This window comes from Herpailurus yagouaroundi, unplaced genomic scaffold, assembly GCF_014898765.1.
Source record: "Herpailurus yagouaroundi ecotype Mexico unplaced genomic scaffold, PumYag 141, whole genome shotgun sequence".
Taxonomy (NCBI): Eukaryota; Metazoa; Chordata; class Mammalia; order Carnivora; family Felidae; genus Herpailurus; species Herpailurus yagouaroundi.
This window is the reverse complement of record NW_024412396.1, coordinates 14,067,576-14,090,557: the sequence shown is the minus strand read 5'-3', so window position 1 is coordinate 14,090,557 and position 22,982 is coordinate 14,067,576. Positions and strand designations below refer to the sequence as shown.

The following is a 22,982-nucleotide window of genomic DNA, read 5'->3' as shown; positions in this document are numbered from 1 at the left end:
CTTGTCAAAATTGTCTTAATTCCTAAGTTACTTGTATAAATTGTCTGTTTATCTCTGAATTGAGAGGCCCTAAAAAGTATATCTTGGTTGTCTTTGTTTTTATATTTCCTATGTTTGTGAGCATAGAATTTTATGTATTGTACACTATAAATATTTGTTTAATTGAATGGAAAAATAGGGCTTTTGGGGAAAAGATCAGCTCTTCAGTTTTTGCAAAAATGATACATCTTCATTGTAAAAATCAAATGAAGAAAACTTGTAAAAAGAAAATTAAAGTTTCCCCAAAGCTCACTCTCAAGAGGTAGTCATTGTTTTGCCCTTTGATGAATATTTGGTTCACCAAACCATATACATAGTCATAATATAGTATTATGCTGTTTGCATGTACCATAATTTTCTTAACCAGTCATCTTTTGATGGATATGTAGTTATTTTGTTTTGGGGGGGAGACAAGACAGTGATCATCCTTATACATACATCATTTTTCTCCTTTGACTTATTCTTAAAAAGTGGGAGTACTTAGTGAAAGAGTATGCTTAATATATGTTTTGCTGCATGTGGAAAAATGACTTTATTTTGAAAAAATTCTTTATTAGCAACGTTGATATAGTTATATCTGGAAGTAGTTTGTTATTAACTTAATTGGAACACTTATCTATGCCAGGTATCTTTAAGCACTATACATGCATTTTCTTAATGCTTGTAGCAACTCTGAGGTAGATAATCTCTCTGTTTTACATGGTGATTCTTAGGCACACAATTTTGTTCACATAGCTGAGATTTGAATTGCGGTCCTTATGACATCTGAGCCTAGGTTATGATTAATCAGTAACTGTACTATTTTGGACCATTCTTTTGTTAGTCTCCTGCCCCCTTTCCCCTTTTTTTTTTTTTTTTTTTAATGTACTTTATATCAGTGCTGTTGAGCCAAGTTAAAGTGAGAGAACTGCTATATGGAACACGATTTTAGAATTAAAAAAAATTTTTTATAAGTTCCCTAGAAGTGATAGTATTATGAGAGATTACTCACATATTTACATTGAATTTACAAGATTTTATGAATTAAAATCATTACTATTATATTACAAAGTAAAAGGTTATAGATGAGTGAGTGTTGATTTGACCACAAATCATGTAAGATTTATTTGGAAAATGTATACTTTATTGCATATGTAGTTGATTTCAAATAGCTTTCATTTCATACAGCTAAGCTAGAAGCCTAAGATTACAAATGTGGCAACTTTGATTTCTATCTTATGAATGAATGCATATATTTATTTGTTAATAAATGTAGGATATTTTTCACTGAGTGATACTTTTCTATCTTAATCTGCCCTCCCTTCCCCAAAAAAATTACGAATCTAGATCTGTGATCTCTTGCCTCTGCCACATTTCTCACATGGACTGTCCCACATATTGCTATGCCTGGAATGGGCTTGCAAACAAACCAAAGAGGAGGCTGTGATAGGGAATTGGACTGTTAGCCTGGCTGTATACCCAAACTGAAATACCCATTTCACATGTGGTTGAATCAGTTTCCAAATTATCAGCTGCAAATAAGGTAGTTTTATGGTCTTAATAATAAGCATCTAGGAGAAAGAGGCAAGGTAGAGAAAATATTAGGATAGGCTTGAGTTGGAGTACACAAGGAGAATAAAGGGTTAAAAAATGGCCAAATTAAAAAGGATGGTCCTTGATTACTTGTCAGGATCACTATGATCTATTGATCCTAAAATGTCTTGTAGTTAGACATTGCTCCTGGTACACTTCTAGATGTGTACTTGTTCTCCATATTATAAAGATGAAGTAGATGAATAGTTATCAAGGTAAAACCAAATTGTGTAGCTAGAGTGTTCTTCAGACAGCTCCCTAAAGTCAGTCACTACTTCATTTTCAGGGGTTGGGGGATGGGAGCAGTCTCCACATTCTCACCTCCAATTCATCAGCTTTGCATACATTTTTATTTGATGGGAGGGTTTTATGAATGAAAAATGGTTTTAAAATGGCTGGTATTAGTTTATAAAATGGAATTTTTAATTTTAACATTTAAAGAATTCTAAAAATTTGAAAGATATTTGATATTTGAGTTATGGAAAGATAATGCATTTTATAATAAATATTAGTTTTAAAGTTATTTGTTAACCAAAAACATATTCAAGAAGGAAACATTAATTAATTTTTTTACTTTAAGGGAACAGATGCTGCTTGTGTTGCTCAGAGTCACGGAGTCTGTACTGAAGATGCCATCACAAGCTTTTCTACAGTTCCAGGGGAAAAAAAATATGACCTTGGCAGGTCGACTTGCAGGACCACTTTTCCAGGCAATAAAAATAAATAAATAGATAGATAAATAGATGGTCAGATATGTATTTTTATAAGATTCATTGAGCCCTGTACTTGTTCCTTGGGAAAAAAAGCTTTAACTTAAAGATCATTTCACATTAAAGGATCTTTTGTAGAACTAAAAGTGCTTATCTAAATAGGCGATTTGCCGTACATAGACAGTCACAACCTAGTATCATAGTGAAGGAAATACCAAGTCTGTGAAAAAGCATTGAAACAGGCTGATGATACTGAACTTTCTCTCTTGTGTGGCATATTTATTTACATGCTTGCAAAAAGCTGCCAGAGAGCTTCATCAGTAATGGCCTGATTGTTTGCTTTATGAGTTTGCAAATCTCTGGCATTGTTAGAAAAGCAAAACTTTGTTTTATGTTGTTCCATAGTAGTGAAAAAGTAGTTGATAATAAAAATTCTTACTTATCGTGCTGCTTCTATAAGACTTTATTCAAGTCTTTATCTTAAGTATCAGTGGTAGTTTGATTAAATAAGAATTACTGTGTTTTCCAACCTGAGGATAGAGTACTGACTTTAAATGTATCATGGATTCTTTGGAAAATAGCAAAATAATATATTCTTAAGATGACACATTAACTACAAATACATGGGTAAAATGGTTCTTAATATCATAGATAAAAGCTATCTCAGATCTAATTCTTGTCCATAAGTATAGTCTTTCAAATTATTACTATTTTTAAATGTGCTCATTTGCCTAAAATTTTATGCTGGTAGTGAATAATCTTTTGAAACCAGTTATATTTATTATCTAAACTCTTCTTAACTTCATTACCCCTCGCCCTTTTTTAGTGTTTATTTTTGTGAGAGAGTGGGATAGAGCTAGTGGGGGAGGGGCAGAAAGAGAGGGAGATAGAGGATATGAAGCAGGTTCTGCGCTGACAGCAGAGAGCCTGATGTGGGGCCAGAACTCATGAATCCACGAACCATGAGATCATGACCTGAGCTGAAAGTTGGATGCTTTAACCTACTGAGTCACTCAGGCATCCCCTTCATTAGCCCTTTTTAAAAAGATTTCTCAATTGTTAGAACTAAACTAATTTTGAGAGCTATAGGAAGGCAATTTTAGCTTGCTATGTGGAATAACTTTATTGTAGTGTGAATGTTTAAATTTAGAATGGAGAATCACTGGTTATTTTCTATACTATAAGCTCTGCTCATTTTCAGCTTATATTTAAAGTATAAACATGTGAAATTTTTAGTATAAAATATAGAGTGAAGCTTTCAAAAAATCTTTTTTCAATAGGAATACATACCAACTTGTATGACTTGTTGCAATAGGAGGTTCTATCTTTAGTAGAAATCCATATAATCTTAGGAGTAATGGCTGATCAGAAATTTCTGCCCTTTAACTAATAAATTTTTTATTCTATGACTGGATTTATTATAGAACACCTTTAATTCTTCTGGTGTCTTCAGAATTAAACTTAATTTAATTCTTCAGTTTACATACAGTTTTTCAGGAAATTTCATTAAGTATATCTCTAATAACTTATTTTTTTGGAATATTCAAGTTATATACTGATTTTCATCTTCAATTTGAGACTGTAGGTTTTGGTTAATTTAGCTCAGTAACCATTAACTAGTCAATAATTTCAACACTTAGTAGTGTGGAGACTCTTTTTAAGCAGCATTTATTTTATTTAACATTAATGCAATACAGCATGAAGGATAGTTACAACTTTAGGGATATTTCTTTTCAGTTTTGATAACTTGCCCACATTGCTTAGAATGTTGGGAGTTGGCCATTGTTGAAAAGAAATTAATAGTAGATGCTAATGGTTGCATGGATTACTTTTACAAGTATTATGTACCAAGAAAGCATCATGGGTATTATGTGGTTTAAAATTCTGCTTGTTTTGGGTAATATTTTCATAATTGAATATCTGAACTTGAACATATTTCATGGTTATTATTTGTCTTTATAGACTCTTATCGTTGCCTGGATCAAAGCAAATCTAAATGTGTACATCTCTCGAGAACTATGGGATGACTTACTCTCAGTATTATCATCATTGACCTATTGGGAGGAGTTAGCCACTGAGTGGTCACTGACTATGGAAACACTAACTAAAGTTTTAGCTAGAAATTTATATAGTTTGGATCTCAGTGATTTACCATTGGATAAGCTGAGTGAACAGAAGCAAAAAAAGCACAAAGGGAAAGGTAAGAGTTGTCCACAGAGATGTTCCACGTAAATTTGCTTAAATAATTTGGTCTGGGAAGATGGGTGAAGCCAGGGAGATGGGTGAGGATAAAAAAGTCATGTTTTCTCTGAACTATTCCCTCTTGCATTTACCCAGAAGTTTAAAACTTTTCAACAATAAAACATATAAGTGCCTTTAATTTTTCTTGAAGAAACTTAAAATAATTACTAATTTTGATGAGAAATAAAGTGTTCTGTACATGTCTAGCTAAAATTTAAATAAATAATTTAGAATCTTAAATATTTTATTTTTAATAATTAACCAAAATACTCTTCCTTTTTATTATATGGGATTTTTTTGTTAGAGTTTAGGTGATTTCATATTACTCTATTTAAAAAGAATTATTTGGAAAATTGTTTTGAAAGCATTTTCTTAGTTTTAACTAAAAGCAAACATTCCCTAGATGTAGATTATGTATCTAGTGAGTGTTACAAAGGGGGAGGGGGACAGGACATAGTGATTATATTGTTAATACATGTTTTTATAATCCTTGATGTATTAGTATTTTTCGTTCGTAATAATTAGTTGGTAGCTAGAGATTATATCTGAGTCACATTTCATATTTAACAGTAGCCCATGGTAGTTAATTATGTGACCAAACTACTTTTTCCTGGGCTATTTATTTCCCAAGGGACTATTATTGGCAGATAAGAGATTTATTAACTTCGACCACAGGATGGCTTTTGGTTAGCTCATCTCTTAACCTTTTTTGCTTGTCCAAATGTTTCTTTTGTAATGGAGCCAAGTGGATGGCAGAGGATTTAATAATAGTTTATTTTTGATGGTGTATTTGTAGAATTCTGTATCAGTTTTGGAATGTGAAGTAAGATGAGGTTCAAAAAAGCCTTAACAGCACACAAGCATTTAACTTGATACTTTATAATACAATGTGAGTAAACCTGAGATCTGAGACAAGGTAGCCCACATAATTTGAAGAGATTATTGATCAGGTGACAGTATACTTAGATTGAAAATCTACATTTCTAGGAGTTGGACATGAATTTCAGAAAGTTTCAGTTGACAAGTCATTTTCTAGAGGATGGAGTCGTGATCAGCCTGGCCAAGCCCCAATGAGACAGAGAAGTGCAACAACTACTGGGTCCCCAGGAACTGAAAAGGCAAGGAGTATAGTACGGCAAAAAACTGTTGGTATGTACTCTTTAAAATAATGAGACTTGTATAGGGCGATATGTTTGTAGTCCTTAGTAACAATGTATGTAAGTATGTAGTTTTCTTACCAGTTAACTTTTGTTGTTAAAGAAAAAACTTCTGTAGCAAAACCTTTTTTTCAGTACTACTTAGAGTCTGATGACATGCTGTGTTATCCCTTTATGCTGTTAAGATCTATTTTACATCATCGTTTTTATGTAGTTTATTTTACTGTAGGTATCTATAATCTTAAACTGTTATTTTGCAGAATTGAAGAAGTAAAACTGTGATTCACTTTACAGAACTAATGCATTAACTGGTATACTTTCTTATAAATGAAGATGCTCACAAACATGGAAAATTAGGGTAGCTAATTTTCAGTGTAGCCTTTCAGTGCTACAATTATATAATTAGACTGGCTTAAAAAAAACTTTCAACTAGGAATTTATGCTCTCTAATTGCAGATACCTGAGACCAAGTTGGAGTCTATTGCTAAGTTCCTTGCTGCTCTTAACAGACATGGAAGAAAGTTTATAATCTTGGAAATAGCAGCAAAGGAGCAATGATGGGAAGAATTTCCCATGGATGTAGGATCACTCAGTATATTCTGGACCTAGCTACCATCTTACTCCTTTTGCTCTCAGAGACTTATAACTTGGTCTGAATTGTAATAGAAAGAGTGCCGAAATGAAAAATAAGCAGGCTAGCAGGCTTTGCCCTAATCTCTTTTTTCACTCTCCTTCATCACTGAATAGCTAGATAATCTTAAACAATTTACTGAACTTTCTAGGCTTTATTTACTTCATCTGTGTAATGGGAATGATAATACCTTCTATGCCTGAAACAAAATAGCTTGAAGTTACCTTAGGCTTTACAATTTATGATTTTTATGGCAGGAGCATTTTTTGTGGAAATGTATCTATATTTGATGGTAATCAGTGAAAAGCACTATTAATTTTAAAGAAAGTTAAAAGAATTAAAAATAATGGTTAATTTTAAATCCTTCAAAAGAATTATATTTTCACAATTGTTTTCTGCCTATAAAATAAGTATAGAATTATATTAATTGTCTGTGTCAAGCAAGAAGAACAAAAAATGATACAAGGAAAAAGGATATTGATGAATTAAAATTGATAGAATATTTAAAGTTTGGTATAGAATCACTTTGAGATTCTTAGGAAGATATTGGTTACATCTGAAATGTCTGTCTTCATTTTATATTAATGTCACATTTAATGAAAATATTTGTGTATTGTTTAGGACAGAATTGTTCTTTTAAGTTTAAAATTTTACTGTTTTACTTAAAGCTTGTATTTTTTTCAAAGTTCCTTATATAATTTTTCTGATTATAGTAGTAATTTATGCTTAGTGTGGAATGTAAAATTTAAAATGTAAAAAAATTTTTAAGAAGCATCAATGAGATAATTATTAACATGTTGGCATATTTCTAATCTTTAAAGAGCATATAATGAGTAAAATACTCCTCTTAAATTCATGCCTGACTATGAATACTTTCTGGTACCTATGTCAGAACAACTTTATCTGGCCTGTTCATTGACAAACCTATCAAATAAAAAGTTGAAGCATTAAGAATTTTGTCAAGAAAGGTGCCTGCGTAAAGTTGGAGAATACTGAAAAGGGCAGCAGATTAATTTAGGATAGTGTTTGGATATATATTTTCTTAAAAAAATTTTTTTATGTTCATAGTGAATGTACACAGTTAAAAATTAAATTTCTGAGAGAGTGTATACATTTTAGTAAGTCCCTCATCACTACTCCTATCTAAGGTTTTGCTTATGCCAACACATTAAAGGATGCAGTGAATTTAGGACTTACTTTAGAATACATTCGTGAGAAGTAATAATGTGTTTATAGTTATGATTTAGGAGCTGGTATTCGACTGTTGGAACAAATATATCACTGTTTCTGTTTTCAGATTTTCCTCTTGGTTTATGTTTATTATAATATTGCGCCTAAGTTTGGGCACTTATAAATGTATTTCTGCCAGTGGACAGACATGTATGTATGATGTGAATTTTATTTAATTATAAAAACGGAGAAATATGTATTACATTTTAGAAATGAGAAAAGGCCAGATTTGCCTTCCTCCTATTTGTTTTGTGTTTGTGTGCTTTTAGTGATGTGTTACATTTGCTGTTCATGAATTTTGTATGCTGCGTGGGAATTCTCTAGTGAAGATCACAGTTTTTGACATAATGTGTATATTTTATGATCCAAGATGAATTTATGTGGAGTGTGTCTATTTTTATTTTTTATTCACCTTTTTGAGAAGGGTAAAGATAAGAAGCCTTCAAAAATTGACAGCTTATATGTTTGAAAATTTGTTTTTACTTTTTGATGTTATATTTTTCATACTGCCCTTTCATCTACATAAAACACATATTACAGATTTAAAATCACTCATGCATGTGGCTTAAGAATGTATGTGGCAGTTGGAATTTCAGTGGCTTAATAGAGATTTCTGACTTAAGCTTTAGATTAGTAAATCCCTCAAAATCCCAGTAGCTAATTCATTGTAAATAACTTTCTATAGTGCAGGTTACACGGTTGTGAGGCACTAGGCAAAATTTTAGGTATGTAAAAGACTTATAGTATAATGAAAAATAGAGGGGTACATTTGTGTAGAATTCATTCAGAATCATAACATACTTGAACCACTGTGTTTGTAGAAAGTTCCGAGGGAAATGCTCAGGCTCTTCAAGTTGGTGATAGGAAAGAAGGAACAGGAGGAGTTGTAATCTCCAAGGAATTATGTAACTTAAGGGGGAAAAAATAGAAGAAAACTTGTAATTCTTCTATAGAATTGAAAATTGAATCAAATTAGTTTTCCTTTTTTTTTTTTATTTATATATGAAATTTATTGTCAAATTGGTTTCCATACAACACCCAGTGCTCATCCCAAAAGGAGCCCTCCTCAATTTTAAAAGAATCAATGTAATTTTAAAATAAGTATCTCTAAAAGTCACATCTGATTATAATTGTAGATGGTATTTTAATCTTTTGTGTTAATAACCACTACATATTTTGCCTATATGTTTGTGTCTTTGCCCTAGTAAGATTGAATGAATGATGATCTTGAAGTCTGCATAGCTGTGTTTCACATTAGATTGTAAAACTGTGTCATTTTCTTAAGGAGAAGAAACTAGTAGGAAAACACATAAGACGAGATTCTGACATTTTGTATGTGAGTTCAATTCTAAAATAGTTACTTTTTTTTTTTTTAATGTTTATTTTTGAGAGAAAGAGAACAGGGGAGGTGCAGAAGAGAGGGGGACAGAAACCTAAAGCAAGTTCCACACTAAAAGCAGAGAGCCTGACGCAGGGCTTGAATTCACAAACTGTGAGATCACGACCGGAGGGGAAGTTGGACACTCAACAGACTGAGCCTTCCAGGCACCCCAAAATACAGTTATCTTTAACATATTACTTGACAAACCATACACCGAAGGCAGATTGTTGCCATTAATATAATCCAATCCTCCATGTTTTGCTGCACATAAATTTACTTAAAAGCTTCTCTTAAAGAATCTTTATTTGCCAACATTAATAAAGTTTTTGAAAAATGTATAGTTATAAGCTATGACATATATTTAGTTTTCTGTGAATACTTTCTTTGATTTTCTCCTCCATATGTTCACAACTAAAACTGTTGTTTTTTACATAATTATGCTGGACTCCCCAAATAGAGTATTCATTCAGTAAAGCTTTGTTGAGCTCATATATGCCAAGCACTAGGATTATAAAGATAAGAGGATATAGTTGTGTGTTTGAAAAGTTGGGAGGCTGACATAAAAAACATATAATCCACTAAAAATAGATTGTAAGGTTTGCAAAAGGAGGGATTTTTAATTATTTTGTTCATTGCCATATTGCTTGTAAGTTAATCACATGGGAGAGTCTGAAAAGCTTCACAGGCGAGATGACATTTTGAGTAAGGAGTGTCAGGAGGAAGAGAAGACCGAGGATATTATGAACTCACAAAGCCATGCTGTTGTGAAAGAGCATGAACATTTCAGGGAACAGTATAAAAATCTCTGTGGCAGCAACATACGAGAATAGAGAGAGGAGATGCAGTTTCAGTGGTTAGTATAGTTAGTATAAGGTCACATAGGCCTTGTGTGATAGACTGAGGAATTTAGGCGTCAGGGAACCAAGAGTTTCCAGTAAGCAGGAAACCTAAGATTTTGAAATGATATTAATGTTCACATTTTTTTTTACCATCACTATTATACTGGATATTATGCAGTATTGTTTCTTTTAAGTCCTCTATTCATACGTAACAGTATATATAACGTCATTTGTTCAAGAATCCCTAAACTAAAAGTTAAGTTAAAAACATGTTTGGAAAGTATAAACTTGATTGTTCATTTATTTTTAAGTCTGCTAAAATCTGTCTTTAATTTTATGAACTGGTGACTCCTTAGAAGAGACTACCAAATACAACTACAAATGTAATTTTTGAAAAGTAATCCAGTTTTTAAGTTTATCTCTAAGAACTTTATAAAGTTACATTGTATGTTTAAGATTTTGAATTACCACAAACTTGTTTATTTTTCTCAGTAACTTGATTTTTCATCCAGATCGCAAATTCAGTTTTCTGTATATATTTCTACTTAAAAATTTTAAATTATGCTGTTACACTTTAATATAAATAGGAGATACTGATTGGAGTAAGCATTCTTCTCCTACCAAGATTTAACAGTAACCATGAGATTCGATCCTTTAGATTATAAAATGTTCTAAAAATGAGTGACTTCAAAACTTTGTTAGGGAAGAGTATGAAATTAGAAATTATTTGTTTTTAGAATTCAGCTTCATTAAGAAGAATGTCTCAGAATTGCCTCAGAATGGCTCTAAGAAATGCCTAAATGTAGTACCAAAATTTCTTTGAACTAATGATGTTGGATTCTTTTCAGTGTTTCCATTAAATGAACTTTCCAACCCTTGGTTTTGAGAACGTAGTGCTAATTTAAAGTGTCTGCTGATTTTTAATGCTATATCATTGTAACTGCTAATAATAAAGAAACATTTTCCTGCTTTACACCAAAAACTTTACATTTGAAATGTCATGTGTTCTCTGATTTCTTTTCTTACAGCTTGCCAGTATTTGCCGTGCTGAAATGTTTTAATTTAAAATTTCCTTCCTTTGTATCTTTTAGTTTTCTCTGTTGCTGCTTTTTCTGTGACACAAGCCTTTCATTATAGTCACTCTTCTTTTTTCCTTCCCCACTTCTTTCTTTTCCTTTTTTAAAGCCATGAGAAGCCGATCCATTGGTGAATGTGCTCTGCCATCGGCCTATATACGCAGTGCTAAAAGTGCTCCTGTTCTGATCCATACTTCCAAACCCTTCTTGCCTGATATTGTTCTCACTCCCCTTTCTGATGAGCTTTCAGGTAGTGCCACCTCTGCTAATTTCTGCACCACCCTTTTCACTTTTTAATCCTGCTTTCAAATTTTGCTTAATCAAATAAACTCTTCAAAGTTAATTTCTTTGGGGGAGGTGTGGGAAATCGGGAAAGTGGTTGAGAAATCAACATTTTGAGTTATTTGAATTCTAATGCTGTCCTTGCAGTTCATTCTGGAAGTGCTAAGTTTAGTGCTGTGCCAATGTCCAATATTTTGGGTTGTAAATTTTTTTGTTTACCTTTGAGTGGTTTCTTCTCAGGTGGTAAAAGGAGTAGTAATGTATATTCATGTCATTATGTCTGACTAAAGATGATTTGGAAGATAACAATCAGAGCCTTGGCTTTTAATTTCCCATTGTTTTGACTAATGATATGGTAAATCTTGAATAATGCATCTCCATCATCTGTAGTAATGGAAGTAAGCAAGGGGAATCAATAAATGAGAAAAGTATATAATCTTAGAGTTGCTTTGGAATAAATCTTTGTATTTATATTAGAATATAATAGTATATAGGATTCTAAGAACTCATTTTTAAACCAAATAAATCATTCTGTAAAGCTCCAATTTTCAAGGAACCTCAACATTCGGTCATTTTTCCAGTTCTGCCTCAGGTCCTTGATGCCCAGTACTAGGATAAGATGGTCTGCTCTTTAATAAGGTTTAATTACCATGTAATAAGATGTATAGATTCTGGGTTCAGTTCAATGAGTTTTGAGAATCTACACACTCCTATTAACCATCATCCCAAACAAAATATAGAACATTTCCATTACCCCTCAAATTCTCTAGTGACACTTTCAAGTCAGTATCCCTCCTCCCCACACAATCAATCACTTTTGATTTCTATCACCGTAGATTAGTTTTTTTAAAAAGAATTTTGTGTGAGTAAAATCATACAGTGTTTTGTTCTTTAGAAGCAAATGTGTCGAATAATTACTATGCAAAATGTGCTAGCTCAAAGAAAAACACTTGTACCTTCTTGGGTACATTATTTTTAGTTTTTTTAATGTTTATTCCTTTTTGAGAGAGAGAGTGGGAGTGGGGGAGAGGTAGAGGTAGACAGAATCCGAAGCAGGCTACAGGCTCTGAACTGTCAGCACAGAGCCCGATACAAGGTTTGAACACAGGGACCAAGAAGTCATGACCTGAGCCAAAGTTGGACACTTAACCGACTAAGCCACCCAGGCACCCCTTTCTTGGGTACTTCCTTATCACTCTTATGAGTGTGTCCCTGACATTGCCTCATTTGGTGAGGTTGATTTTTTTTTTGTCTTTTAAACAACCCATCTCTGCATCCTTTCAGTTCCTAATGGATTGAAAGCTTATGCAACGGAAAGTGCATTTTTATAATAATGATATTTCCGGTGAAGTCCTTTCCATCATCTGTAACCTCATTAAGATCAGCTTTCACCCAAACCAAGGGGGTACATATTGAGGATTAAATATATGTAGATACACAGACACTCTTGTGGTTGGTGTTCTTTGAAAGTATTGTAAATGAAAAAAAAACCTTATTATTTTACTTTTCTAAAAATGAGAAAATAAAATGTTCAATTATTGAATGTGATATGTTTGTGTTTTCTGGTTTAGGATGCCTTGATTGATAAATACTTAGACATATTCTGTAATATGTCTAATATTTTGGCAAATATGCATGTTAAGTGCTGAAATCTTTTTTAAAAGTTTAAAGGTGAGATTGTTCCTTTCAAAATGCTGTAAGGTAATGCCTTAACTGGGATAAGTTCCTATTTCAGAATCCTTCACATTTATGTAATTCAGAAAGAGGTTAATAATTTTAATGGCTTAATGGGGGAGGTGTTCTATGAAGAATGTTTGAAAGGAATTTTCTAAATTGCAGTTTTATTTGTTGTTGCTTTCATTTCCCCCATTTGGGGTAACATGCATTCTGTGTTAGATTTAAAGGGTTAGATAATGGTGAGACACCAGTCACTAAATCAAAAACAGACTTTATCTTTGATTATCAAAATAATGTTAATTTCAGAAAATATGGATTGTGTAAAAAAGTATATGAAAATATACATAATCTTCCGAGTGCTTATTTACTGATAACTTAAAATACAGATACCTCCAGTTTTTTGTGCATGTGTACATATAAAATATAAAAGCGTAATTAGACTTAGTTATTTTGAATAAAAATCCTTTTTCTTTTAAGACTTAAAAGATACAAAGAACATGGAAAGTAGCAGCAAAAACTGATAAGTAACTTGTGAATTCAGCATATTCCATATTGGTTGTATAAATTTACATCCCTGTCCAGGAGATGTTAATAAGTATCCAATGGATCAAAGATTTATAGTGTATATCAATATATTAAAGGCCCCCAGAAGTCAGTTTTTTTTAAAAAGAGACACAGACACGCACGCGTGCACACACACACACACACACGCACACACACGCACACACACACACACAGTGTTTATTTCTCAAACTTATGTAAGCATGGATAACTTTTCCAGGTACACATATTCAGGTTCTATAGCATTAAGGTTCCAGAGAGAACAAATTTGGAAGCATTGAACTAACCTTATAAATTTAAAAGTTAGCTGTGAAAATTGGACAGGATTATTCTTATATAAACTTATATAGTAGAATTCTGAATTGTTGGATTTTTTCTTCATTGCCTCTGATTGTTGGAGGCAAATTGAAGGCCTAAGCATTTGCTTCTTCAGGTGTTAGGTGCACTGAGGCAGTAAGGAGGTGGGACAGTGATGGGGACAGATAGGGAAAAGAAAAAGAGGTTCAGAATGAAGAGATTTTTAAAAAACAGTCCTAAGTTTTAAAAAGAAAATTGCCAGTCTTAGATTCTCAAGCAAACTATTTACTTATGTTTGTAACTTATGTTACAAGGTTTTGAGTAAATTTTACTGTAGAACAGTTTAATGTACAGGGGTGCAGTTTAATGTAACCTAGGTGGCTTGGTCACTTGACCATCTGACTTTTTTTTTTTTTTTCAACGTTTTTATTTATTTTTGGGACAGAGAGAGACAGAGCATGAACGGGGGAGGGGCAGAGAGAGAGGCACAGGATCGGAAACAGGCTCCAGGCTCCGAACCATCAGCCCAGAGCCTGACGCGGGGCTCGAACTCACCGACCGCAAGATCGTGACCTGGCTGAAGTCGGACGCTTAACCGACTGCACCACCCAGGCGCCCCGACCATCTGACTCTTAATTTCAGCTCAGGTCATAATCCCTGGGTGATGGGATGAGGCCCTGTCTCAGGCTTCGTGCTGAGTGTGGAACCTGCTTGAGATTCATTCTCTCTCTGTCTCTTTCTCTCTCTCTCACTGCCCCTCTTCTCAACTCGCACATGCTTGCTCTCTCTCTCAAAAAAAAAAAAAAAAAAAGAATATTTCATTAAAAAAAGAATAGCTTAATGTTCAGAGAAAATTAGTAAGGATAGTGAATAACATAGGAAAAAAGGTTTTGTTTTGTTTTGTTTTGTTTTGTTTTAAGTTTATTTATTTGAGAGAGGGAGAGAGTGGGGAAGGGGCAGACAGAGGAGAATCCCAAGCAGGCTCCACACTGGCAGTGTGAGCTGGACGCAGGGCTCAAACTCCTGAACCATGAGATCATGAGCTGAGCAGAAACCGAAAGTCGGACCCTTAGCTGACTTAGCCACCCAGGCGCCCCAGGAAAAAAGGTTTTTCGTAGTTTTATATCTCTCCCGCATATGAACAGGCTTAATGAACTCAAAATATTTCCTGAGCACATCATTTAAGTCAGGAGTTGAGGTTTCTGAAACTGGCTTCACCAAAAAACAATGAAAATACATTCAGTCACTCTAGTTCTTGGTTAGAAGTAGAGTTCTCCAGAAAAATATTTACCTGGTACTCTTGAATACTTATGAGGATAAAAGGAAACTCTGTTTAATTCCTCTTATTTTTAACACTAAGATTTTTTTAAATGGACCATCAATTTTCGAAGTACCCTATCTCCATCCAGCCCTTTTTTTCTCCTCCAGTATTCTTGTTTAAGTGTCCATTTTCGCTACACTGTTGTGTGATGCTATATGGTACAGCTTTATATAAACTAAACTAGTTGTATAGCTGAATATCCTTGAAGAGTTCTTCTTAAGCTCTGGGGACTAGTTCAGAGGCATTTGCTGTATATCATTCTCATTAGTTCTTAATGACAGACTCGTGTAACAATTGAAATAATATTTTTTCCCAGGCATCTGCCTCAGGTTTTGATAGAATATTGTGGAGGTTGTACAAGCACTTTTTTTTTTTTTTAAAGCTCTACAAGTAATAGAGGTGTCTAGGCAAGCATGCTCTCCCTGTCCTTTATTCTTACACTAAGTTTCCAGTGTAACTTACTTTTAAGCACTTACTTTTAAGCATTTGGTAACTTAGGCTGAACAGTCTCCATTTTCCTGATAAATGGATTAGAGAGAAGCCAGAAATCTCAGTAATTGTTCTTAAGCAAATTAACTTTTATTGCCAAAAATAATACTTTAATGAAAGAAGGAATTTAAAAAACATAAGCATATGGGGCGCCTGGGTGGCGCAGTCGGTTAAGCGTCCGACTTCAGCCAGGTCACGATCTCGCGGTCCGTGAGTTCGAGCCCCGCATCGGGCTCTGGGCTGACGGCTCAGAGCCTGGAGCCTGCTTCCGATTCTGTGTCTCCCGCTCTCTCTGCCCCTCCCCTATTCATGCTCTGTCTCTCTCTGTCTCAAAAATAAATAAAAACGTTAAAAAAAATTTTTTTTTAAAAACATAAGCATGTGGGCACCTGACTTTCTTCATACTTTTGCAACTGTTTCTTATTATTTTCTAATTAAGTAGTGTGGGATTCTCACCGGAAATTAAGTTTACAAACCTACTTTCTTTGAATGAGTTCTTAAAATTGCTAACTTGTTTGTCATACTTTTTGCTATTAGAACTCTAGTCTGTCTAGGTCATGTTACACAGGCTGCTAAAATTTAACAGTGCTTCATTATTTGTTTTTTTTTTAATTTTTTTTAAATGTTTGTTTATTTTTGAGAGAGAGAGAGAGAGAGAGACAGAGTGTGAGTGGAGGAGGGGCAGAGCTAGAGAGTTGTAACAATGCCTAGCTTGTAGAAAAGACTATATGGTTTAGCTGTCATTTAGTATTTTTCTCCTTAACAGAATACAGGTATACAGGCATTTCTTTAAATTTAAGGTCTGCTAGAATTAATTATGCTTAATTTAATTGCTGACATTGATTTCCTGTCAACAATTATTTTCTTTTTTGACGTTATGCAGTTAGTATTCTTATATGCCTGTGTAAGAACTATATTTAAAAACTTAAATATTGGTTTTTATTTAAATTCTCTAACAGTACATTGCTGATAGAAAAATATTGTTTCTTTTTTTTTTTTTTTTAAGCTCTTGCCCTCTTAAACTTGCACAAGAATTTTAGGTATTAATATGTGATAAAAAAAATTAGGAAAAAAACAGACTGAAATAATGGCTAAATTTGCCTTGCAAGGTGAGGACTGGGTTGGGGAAGAAATTCTTAAAAAGAGAACTTCACAGTAATCTTTACTGGCTTGTTTAGAATAGAAAAATTATGAAATACCAGTAAAGGAACTTAAAATTTTAAACTAATATTCTGCTTTTTTTCTGAGGTTCATGTATTTGCTAGGATCATAACATTGGTATTTAAAAAGGTTTTAAGATTTTAATTTTGAATTGGGGCTGATAAAATAACTATAAAATTCTTAAGAATTTTTATAGAAAATGAAGATAGTCTTTATCCTTTGCTAAGTCCTATTAGGATATTTTGTGGAAAGGAACTTGGAGTACATGTTAAATATAATCTCTGTCCTCTAGGCAGAGGTTCTTATGATCTATTATGGGAGATAAAATAAAACCAAGATACTTCGTTGAGACACACAAATAAGTATTCATTATCTTCTGCCATAGTAAATAATGGGTATAAATGCATAAATGTTTGGTTTCTGAGGAGTTGTTTCACTTTTTTCATTTAAAAGAATTACTAAATGGCGTGTATGAAGAAATCCAATGTTGTTTTTAGAATATTATATTTTCCTCAACTTAATGATAAAATCTGTCTTAACTTCTAGAGGTATTGTGTGTTTGACCTGTGCTTGGAATCTAAATGTGTATCTTCAGGAATATAGTGGAATCTTGTCATAATACAAACTTCTCTTGATCTGAATCTGTGTATAAAGTAGCTTCTTTTGGACTTTGTACAAAAAGGGCTATATAGGTAAAATAGAAGGACCAGCCTCATTTTTTTTTTTAAGTTTATTTATTTATTTTGAGAGAGACACAAAGCACGAGCAGGGGAGGGGCAGAGAGAGAGGGGATGAGAGAATCCCAAGTAGGATCCACATTGTCAGCACAGAGCCTGATGTGGGCCTCGATCTCATGAACCATCCAATCATGACCTGAGCTAAAATCAAGAGGCAGATGTTTAACTGACTGAGCCACCTATATGCCCCCAGCCTCCTTTTATTCATAGCATGAATCCCAAGAATATTTTGAATTGCTATCCCCATTTTATAAATGAAAACACTGTTTTTCAGAGTCTGGAGTAAGAAAACCTAAGTTCTAGACCCAGCACAGTCAGTAAGTTAGTGTGTGATCTTAGGGAAGTCACTGTTTTGCTCTGAATGTAAATCTTCTCATTTTCAGTTATGGTCCTGTTACTTTTAGCCTTTGCATTACAAGCCTAATGAGTAACAACATCTGACTTTTTGACTCTTTGTCCTTTTTTCATAATATTTTGCTGCCTTGCAAAAACAAAATTTTTAGTTATTTCTTGGTAATGTAAAGGCCAGAGTGGATTTCTAGGCACTGTATTTTCATTCTAAAATTTCTAATTTGCATATATCTGTACAGTTTAATAGTATTTCATCTTGTGATTTTCAGTTTTAAAAATATTTTTGAGGATTTACCATATACTTAGCAGCGAAAACAATGCAGTGATATGGAACAGTAATCTGGCTTCTCATACTTTATGGCTTCACCTCTTTGGGCCTCTGTTTCTTCAGTAAGAGAATTAGATAATCTGTAATGTCCATTTTGACTCTAAAATCTGTGATTCTTAGAGATGTAAGAAGACATAGATACAGTTTTTAAGGTTTAATGCTTGCTTAATGGAAAGGGCCAATGATAGGCAAAGAAGGTTTCTTGCTAGAAGATTAAGTGGTGTTTGTGAGAACGAAGAATACAACTAATTTTTTAACCATGTATTTTATTTGATAGGATGAATAAATTTTAATGCTATAAAAAAAAAATAAAGCAAAACACCTCAGTAGAACTGTTTCCTGGCACAGAGAACTTGTGGAAGAGGGTGGAGATTCCCATTTGCAATATGTGATCAAATAGGCAAGATTTGAAGAAAAGATAATGCCTCTTGCCTGGCAAGGAAGAAATGAGAATTTATGAGACCCTATAAGTTTCTGCAATGGGATACTTAGATCAGCTTTCTTTGTTAAGAGTTACTTTTTTCTGCTTAGAACTTAAGTAGGAAAAATTGAATAGTAAGTTTAAATTGCTTTATGTATTGGCACAGCTCTATCTTTAACTGCACTTCCAAATGTTTCATCACCTCACTGTTACTATGCATGTTAACATTTTAAAATGTATTCTGATAGTTTTCTAATTCATTGACACTACATGCTATATTGGCTTGTGCCCATCGTTATGTAAAAACAGATTTCTACTTTTAATAGATTTTATTTCATTGAGCTTACAAAACAAAACTCAGAATTTTTTTTATTTTAAGCATATGCTTAGGGTATGGTTGAAATTAATCCTATATTTTTCATGTTCATATAGTTTCTACTGTTCATAATTTTTCTTTTTTACAGATATTGATGATGCTCAAATACTTCCCCGCCCAACTAGAGTCAGACATTTTTCACAAAGTGAAGACACTGGAAATGAAGTTTTTGGTGCTTTGAATGAGGAACAGCCATTGCCTCGAAGTAGCAGCACTTCTGACATCTTGGAACCATTCACTGTTGAACGAGCCAAAGGTGCAGTTCCTGTCATTGACAGTTCATCCCGTCATGCGCCAAGCTTGCAGAGTTCCACAGAGGCTTCTTCAATAACTAGATCCACTGAAAGCCACATCACTGATACTCATAGTAGAGAGTCTTCTCTGGAAGTTGGTGATAGCATATATGATCATCTTTGTCACTTAATAGATCCGGTAGAACTTGCAGATTCAGCTTTTGAACAAATCCAGTACATTGACCTTGAAGGAGATGACGATCTTCTTTCCTCCCTGAAAGAATATTTTAAGGAAAACCAGGAAAATCATAGTAGAAATGAGTTAGGTAAAGATGTAGCTTCTCAGGAATTGATTGTTGGAGTAAATAGGGATGAACAGTCATCCTTAGATAAATTAGAATACATAGACCAGGAAAGTAAATCAGAAAATATCACCTCTTTTGTTGGGACTCCTGAAAACATTCAGTTTCAAAAAGAACCAAACTCAGCTGTCTTCGTGAGTAGTATTGCACCTAACCAGTTAGACAGTTTTATGAGAACAAAAACTTATGAAAAAGCTAAGGAACTAAACAGTGATAAACAGTCATCAGAACCTAGTTCAGGTAGCCCTTGTGATAAAGAAATGAGGAAACACCTGTATAGACAAACAGCCACAGAATTAGATGCCTGTGTAGATACAACACTAGCTGAAAAGGTTAAGGGTGTGCAAATTAATGAAAAAATCACTGTCCCACATGTTATGCATGCCAAGAAAACTACACTAAAAACACCTGTTAACCACAGACTGCCTCATGTTACAAACACTAGCAAGCTTTCTCCAACTAAAAGGAGCTTGTCTGAAACAGTAACTCCTAGAGCCAAAATCATGAAAATTACTACTAAAAAACGAAATACTGTTCATGTTACTTTTAGACCATCTACTGAGTCAGTTCAGTTTTATAATCCTCTGGAAAACAAAGAGGCTCCATGGAAGATGAGACTGCGGAAGCTTGGTGGTTTTAGTAGTAGTAGTAATAGCAACAGCAGCACCAGCAACCCCCATGCCAGCTCAAATAGTTTTACAGAGATAGTGAAACCTGGTGTGTACAGGCCTCTAGATTCAGTTGGTACAGCATCAGTAAGTAGCAAAACATGTAAGGAATCTACAGAGATTCCCACCACTATATTACAAAAAGAAGGAATTGCAAGTAATCAGTTAGGTAGTCGTAGTACTCTTAGGTCATCAAGTCATGAGGCAGGACTACAGCAGGGCTCCCTGGGTGGCGTTTATAAAACTGTTGTACATGCTCTTTCGAAGCCGAAGGCAAATGTTTCCCCACAGAGGCAGAACAGAATGCCACCAGAGGCTCCACTGAGGGATCTGTACAGTCATGTAATGGGCTATTTTGGAAGGAAAGCTGCAGGTGAGCACTAACAGTGTGCAGAGCGCAAAAGGAGAAAGACAGCACCAGTTTGGCTTAATGCAACTGAAGCAAGCTATAAGCAATCAAAAAGCTTTGGGATGGTCACTGCTTTCTCTCTGTTTGGTTATGCATGCGCCTTTTCCCAGCTGTATTTTTCCCAGCATAAAATGTTTATTTAAATTACTAATTTCCCTTATAAGGCATTTAGTTAAACCTCTTTGCTGCTGAACAAGATAGGAAAGAGGAATAAAATAGGAAAATTTTAATGACCTTTCAGAGGCTATCTAAATCAAATATTTTCCTGAGTATGCACTACATGAGACATGAAATTAAGTTTACTAAGTAGTTGGAATACTTTCTTCCCTGGCCCCCTATAGTTTATATTTAAAAGGGCACCAGCTATAGCTGATTGAGTTCATTTACTTTTATGATTGATATACTTGGTTTTATCTTTTTTCTTGGAAGAGTATTATTTTGATATTACATAACATAATGGAAATCAAGGTCGTACAACCAGCACTAACATTTTTTAGTTATCATTGAAGGAGAAATTATTTCTTAAATTTCAAAGTGGATTTAGTTACCTTTAAGCCATTTAAAAACATACTGCAGGCTTCTTAGTTTTGCATTCATTTGTATAGAATGCAAGTCCTTAAAACACTTACCAGTACTTTTCTTTTTTCTGAGATTTTAGATGTGCATAAAGGTTTCATGATAGCCAATCATGATTTTAATATGGAACCTCTATGGACAGATTACAGAAAGCAAGATTATGGTAACTGTCTTCTCTTATCTTGATTCAAATTAAAATAACTTTACAAATATAGAAAATTAACTTTCAGCAGTAAGGTAGGTTTTGATTTTGTTTGTTTAACATGGTTTTGTTAGCATGATTAACAGAATGCTGTATAATGCATCTTGCATTGAGCCATTAATGCCACTTGAGGGCAGTATTTGACAGCTTAGCAAAGCCTGGCCAGTAATATAAAGATAATGGTATTTCACAATGAACTTTTGACCAGTGTGTTTTCTTAACCTGAAATGCTTTTTAGTTTATTAGGAATGTAAGCCATGCTGATTTTCTTTTAATTGCAGAGAAATTAACTTTTCAACAGCATAATGTGAAATAAATAAATATCATTTTTTCTATAAGTTTGTTTCCCAAGTTTAAAACTTTCTTGTTAATGTAGTCATTAAAAAAAATCAAAATAACTTTTGTGGGGTTTTTTTTATATAGAAAAATCTTTGTGAAAATAAACCTTTTTTCTTAAAACAAATTAGATTTTGTAGTGAACTGAAATGACATTATGTCACAATTATAGATTATTTATCTAAGCTTAAATGCATTTCTATCCTACTGAGATGTGCATAGATTGAAGGGATAGATTTCTTGCAAATATTCCTTGGGGAAGAATGGAATTCTAAATTATTAAGGCCCTAAGAAGCAGCATAGAGGCAGGAAGACAGATAAATATACCAGTTTCTTTATAGGCAATATTAACCTAACTCCAACTAGTGCTTATCTATCAGCTTTCTTGCTGTTTAAGGTCATACTGAAGATTGACTAACATCTGCTTAGTTAAATAAAGTAAATATCAATTTACTAATTCTTAAAATTAAATCTAAAAGGAGAGAAATTATTCATAAATGCATGTTTGGCAAATAATTGATATGGCATAGGTAATTTGTTTTGAGTTATTTTTGTTTGTTTCAAATTTAGGAAATGCAGTTAAGTCTTTTCTCACTATATATAGTTATTTATTTATTTTTAGTCAATAAAGAGGACATGAGCCCAAAACTGCCCCCTCTTAATAGTGATATTGGCAGCAGCAATGCTAATGTTCCTGATCTGATGGATGAGTTTATAGCAGAACGACTTCGAAGTGGTAATGCCTCAGTAAGTGTTGTTTTCTTTTATTTATTTGGTTTTAGCAAGGAGAGTAGAGAAATTAAAAGATACATACTTTTGTGTGTGTGTAAATTTTCATTCAAAACAACCTTCCTCTAAAATTTATATTTTTGTAGTATTTTTTATTGAAAGATCTAAAACAAATAGGCTTATAGTTTTGACCAGGGTAAAAGATTAGAATACCTATTTGTTTACCTGTTTAGGAATAAGCCCCTACCTTCCTTGTCTTCCCTTTGCTTTTCATGTTTGCTCATAGGTTCTCTTCCTTCCCACTGCCAACCCTTAACAAGAAAGAGGTCTTCTGGCCCAACTCCCATAAGTTGATAGCATAAGTATTGATTGCTTAATAATTACAGATAACTTCAGAGTAGATTTTAAAGTTATCTTTGTTTTGAGTATTAGAATTATGGCAAAATGAAAATAGAACCAATTTTACCCCTAATAATACTTAATTATTAAGGAAAGAAATACATGTGGAATTGCTTTATTTAAATGGTCCTATTCCATTTGGATTTCAATCTTTAGTGAATGTCTGTAGCTCCATTGCATTTCCCTTTTAT

The 22,982-nt window shown here is 33.5% G+C and overlaps 1 protein-coding gene across 13 annotated transcripts in view; it reads left to right on the top strand.

The window, feature by feature from the left end:
• RALGAPA1 (Ral GTPase activating protein catalytic subunit alpha 1) overlaps positions 1 to 22,982 on the top strand; it is a 278,603-nt gene that overhangs the window by 97,208 nt on the left and 158,413 nt on the right. For 8 of the 13 annotated variants that reach the window (XM_040476949.1, XM_040476947.1, XM_040476946.1 and 5 more), the window contains exons 14-19: positions 2,192 to 2,321; positions 4,284 to 4,521; positions 5,550 to 5,711; positions 10,986 to 11,126; positions 18,966 to 20,513; positions 22,286 to 22,410. In XM_040476949.1, the coding sequence (XP_040332883.1) occupies positions 2,192 to 2,321; positions 4,284 to 4,521; positions 5,550 to 5,711; positions 10,986 to 11,126; positions 18,966 to 20,513; positions 22,286 to 22,410 (2,344 nt within the window). Of the gene's footprint in view, positions 1 to 2,191; positions 2,322 to 4,283; positions 4,522 to 5,549; positions 5,712 to 10,985; positions 11,127 to 18,965; positions 20,514 to 21,207; positions 21,289 to 22,285; positions 22,411 to 22,982 lie in introns of all 13 variants that reach the window. The other 5 variants (XM_040476956.1, XM_040476955.1, XM_040476953.1 and 2 more) reach the window with 4 other exon arrangements.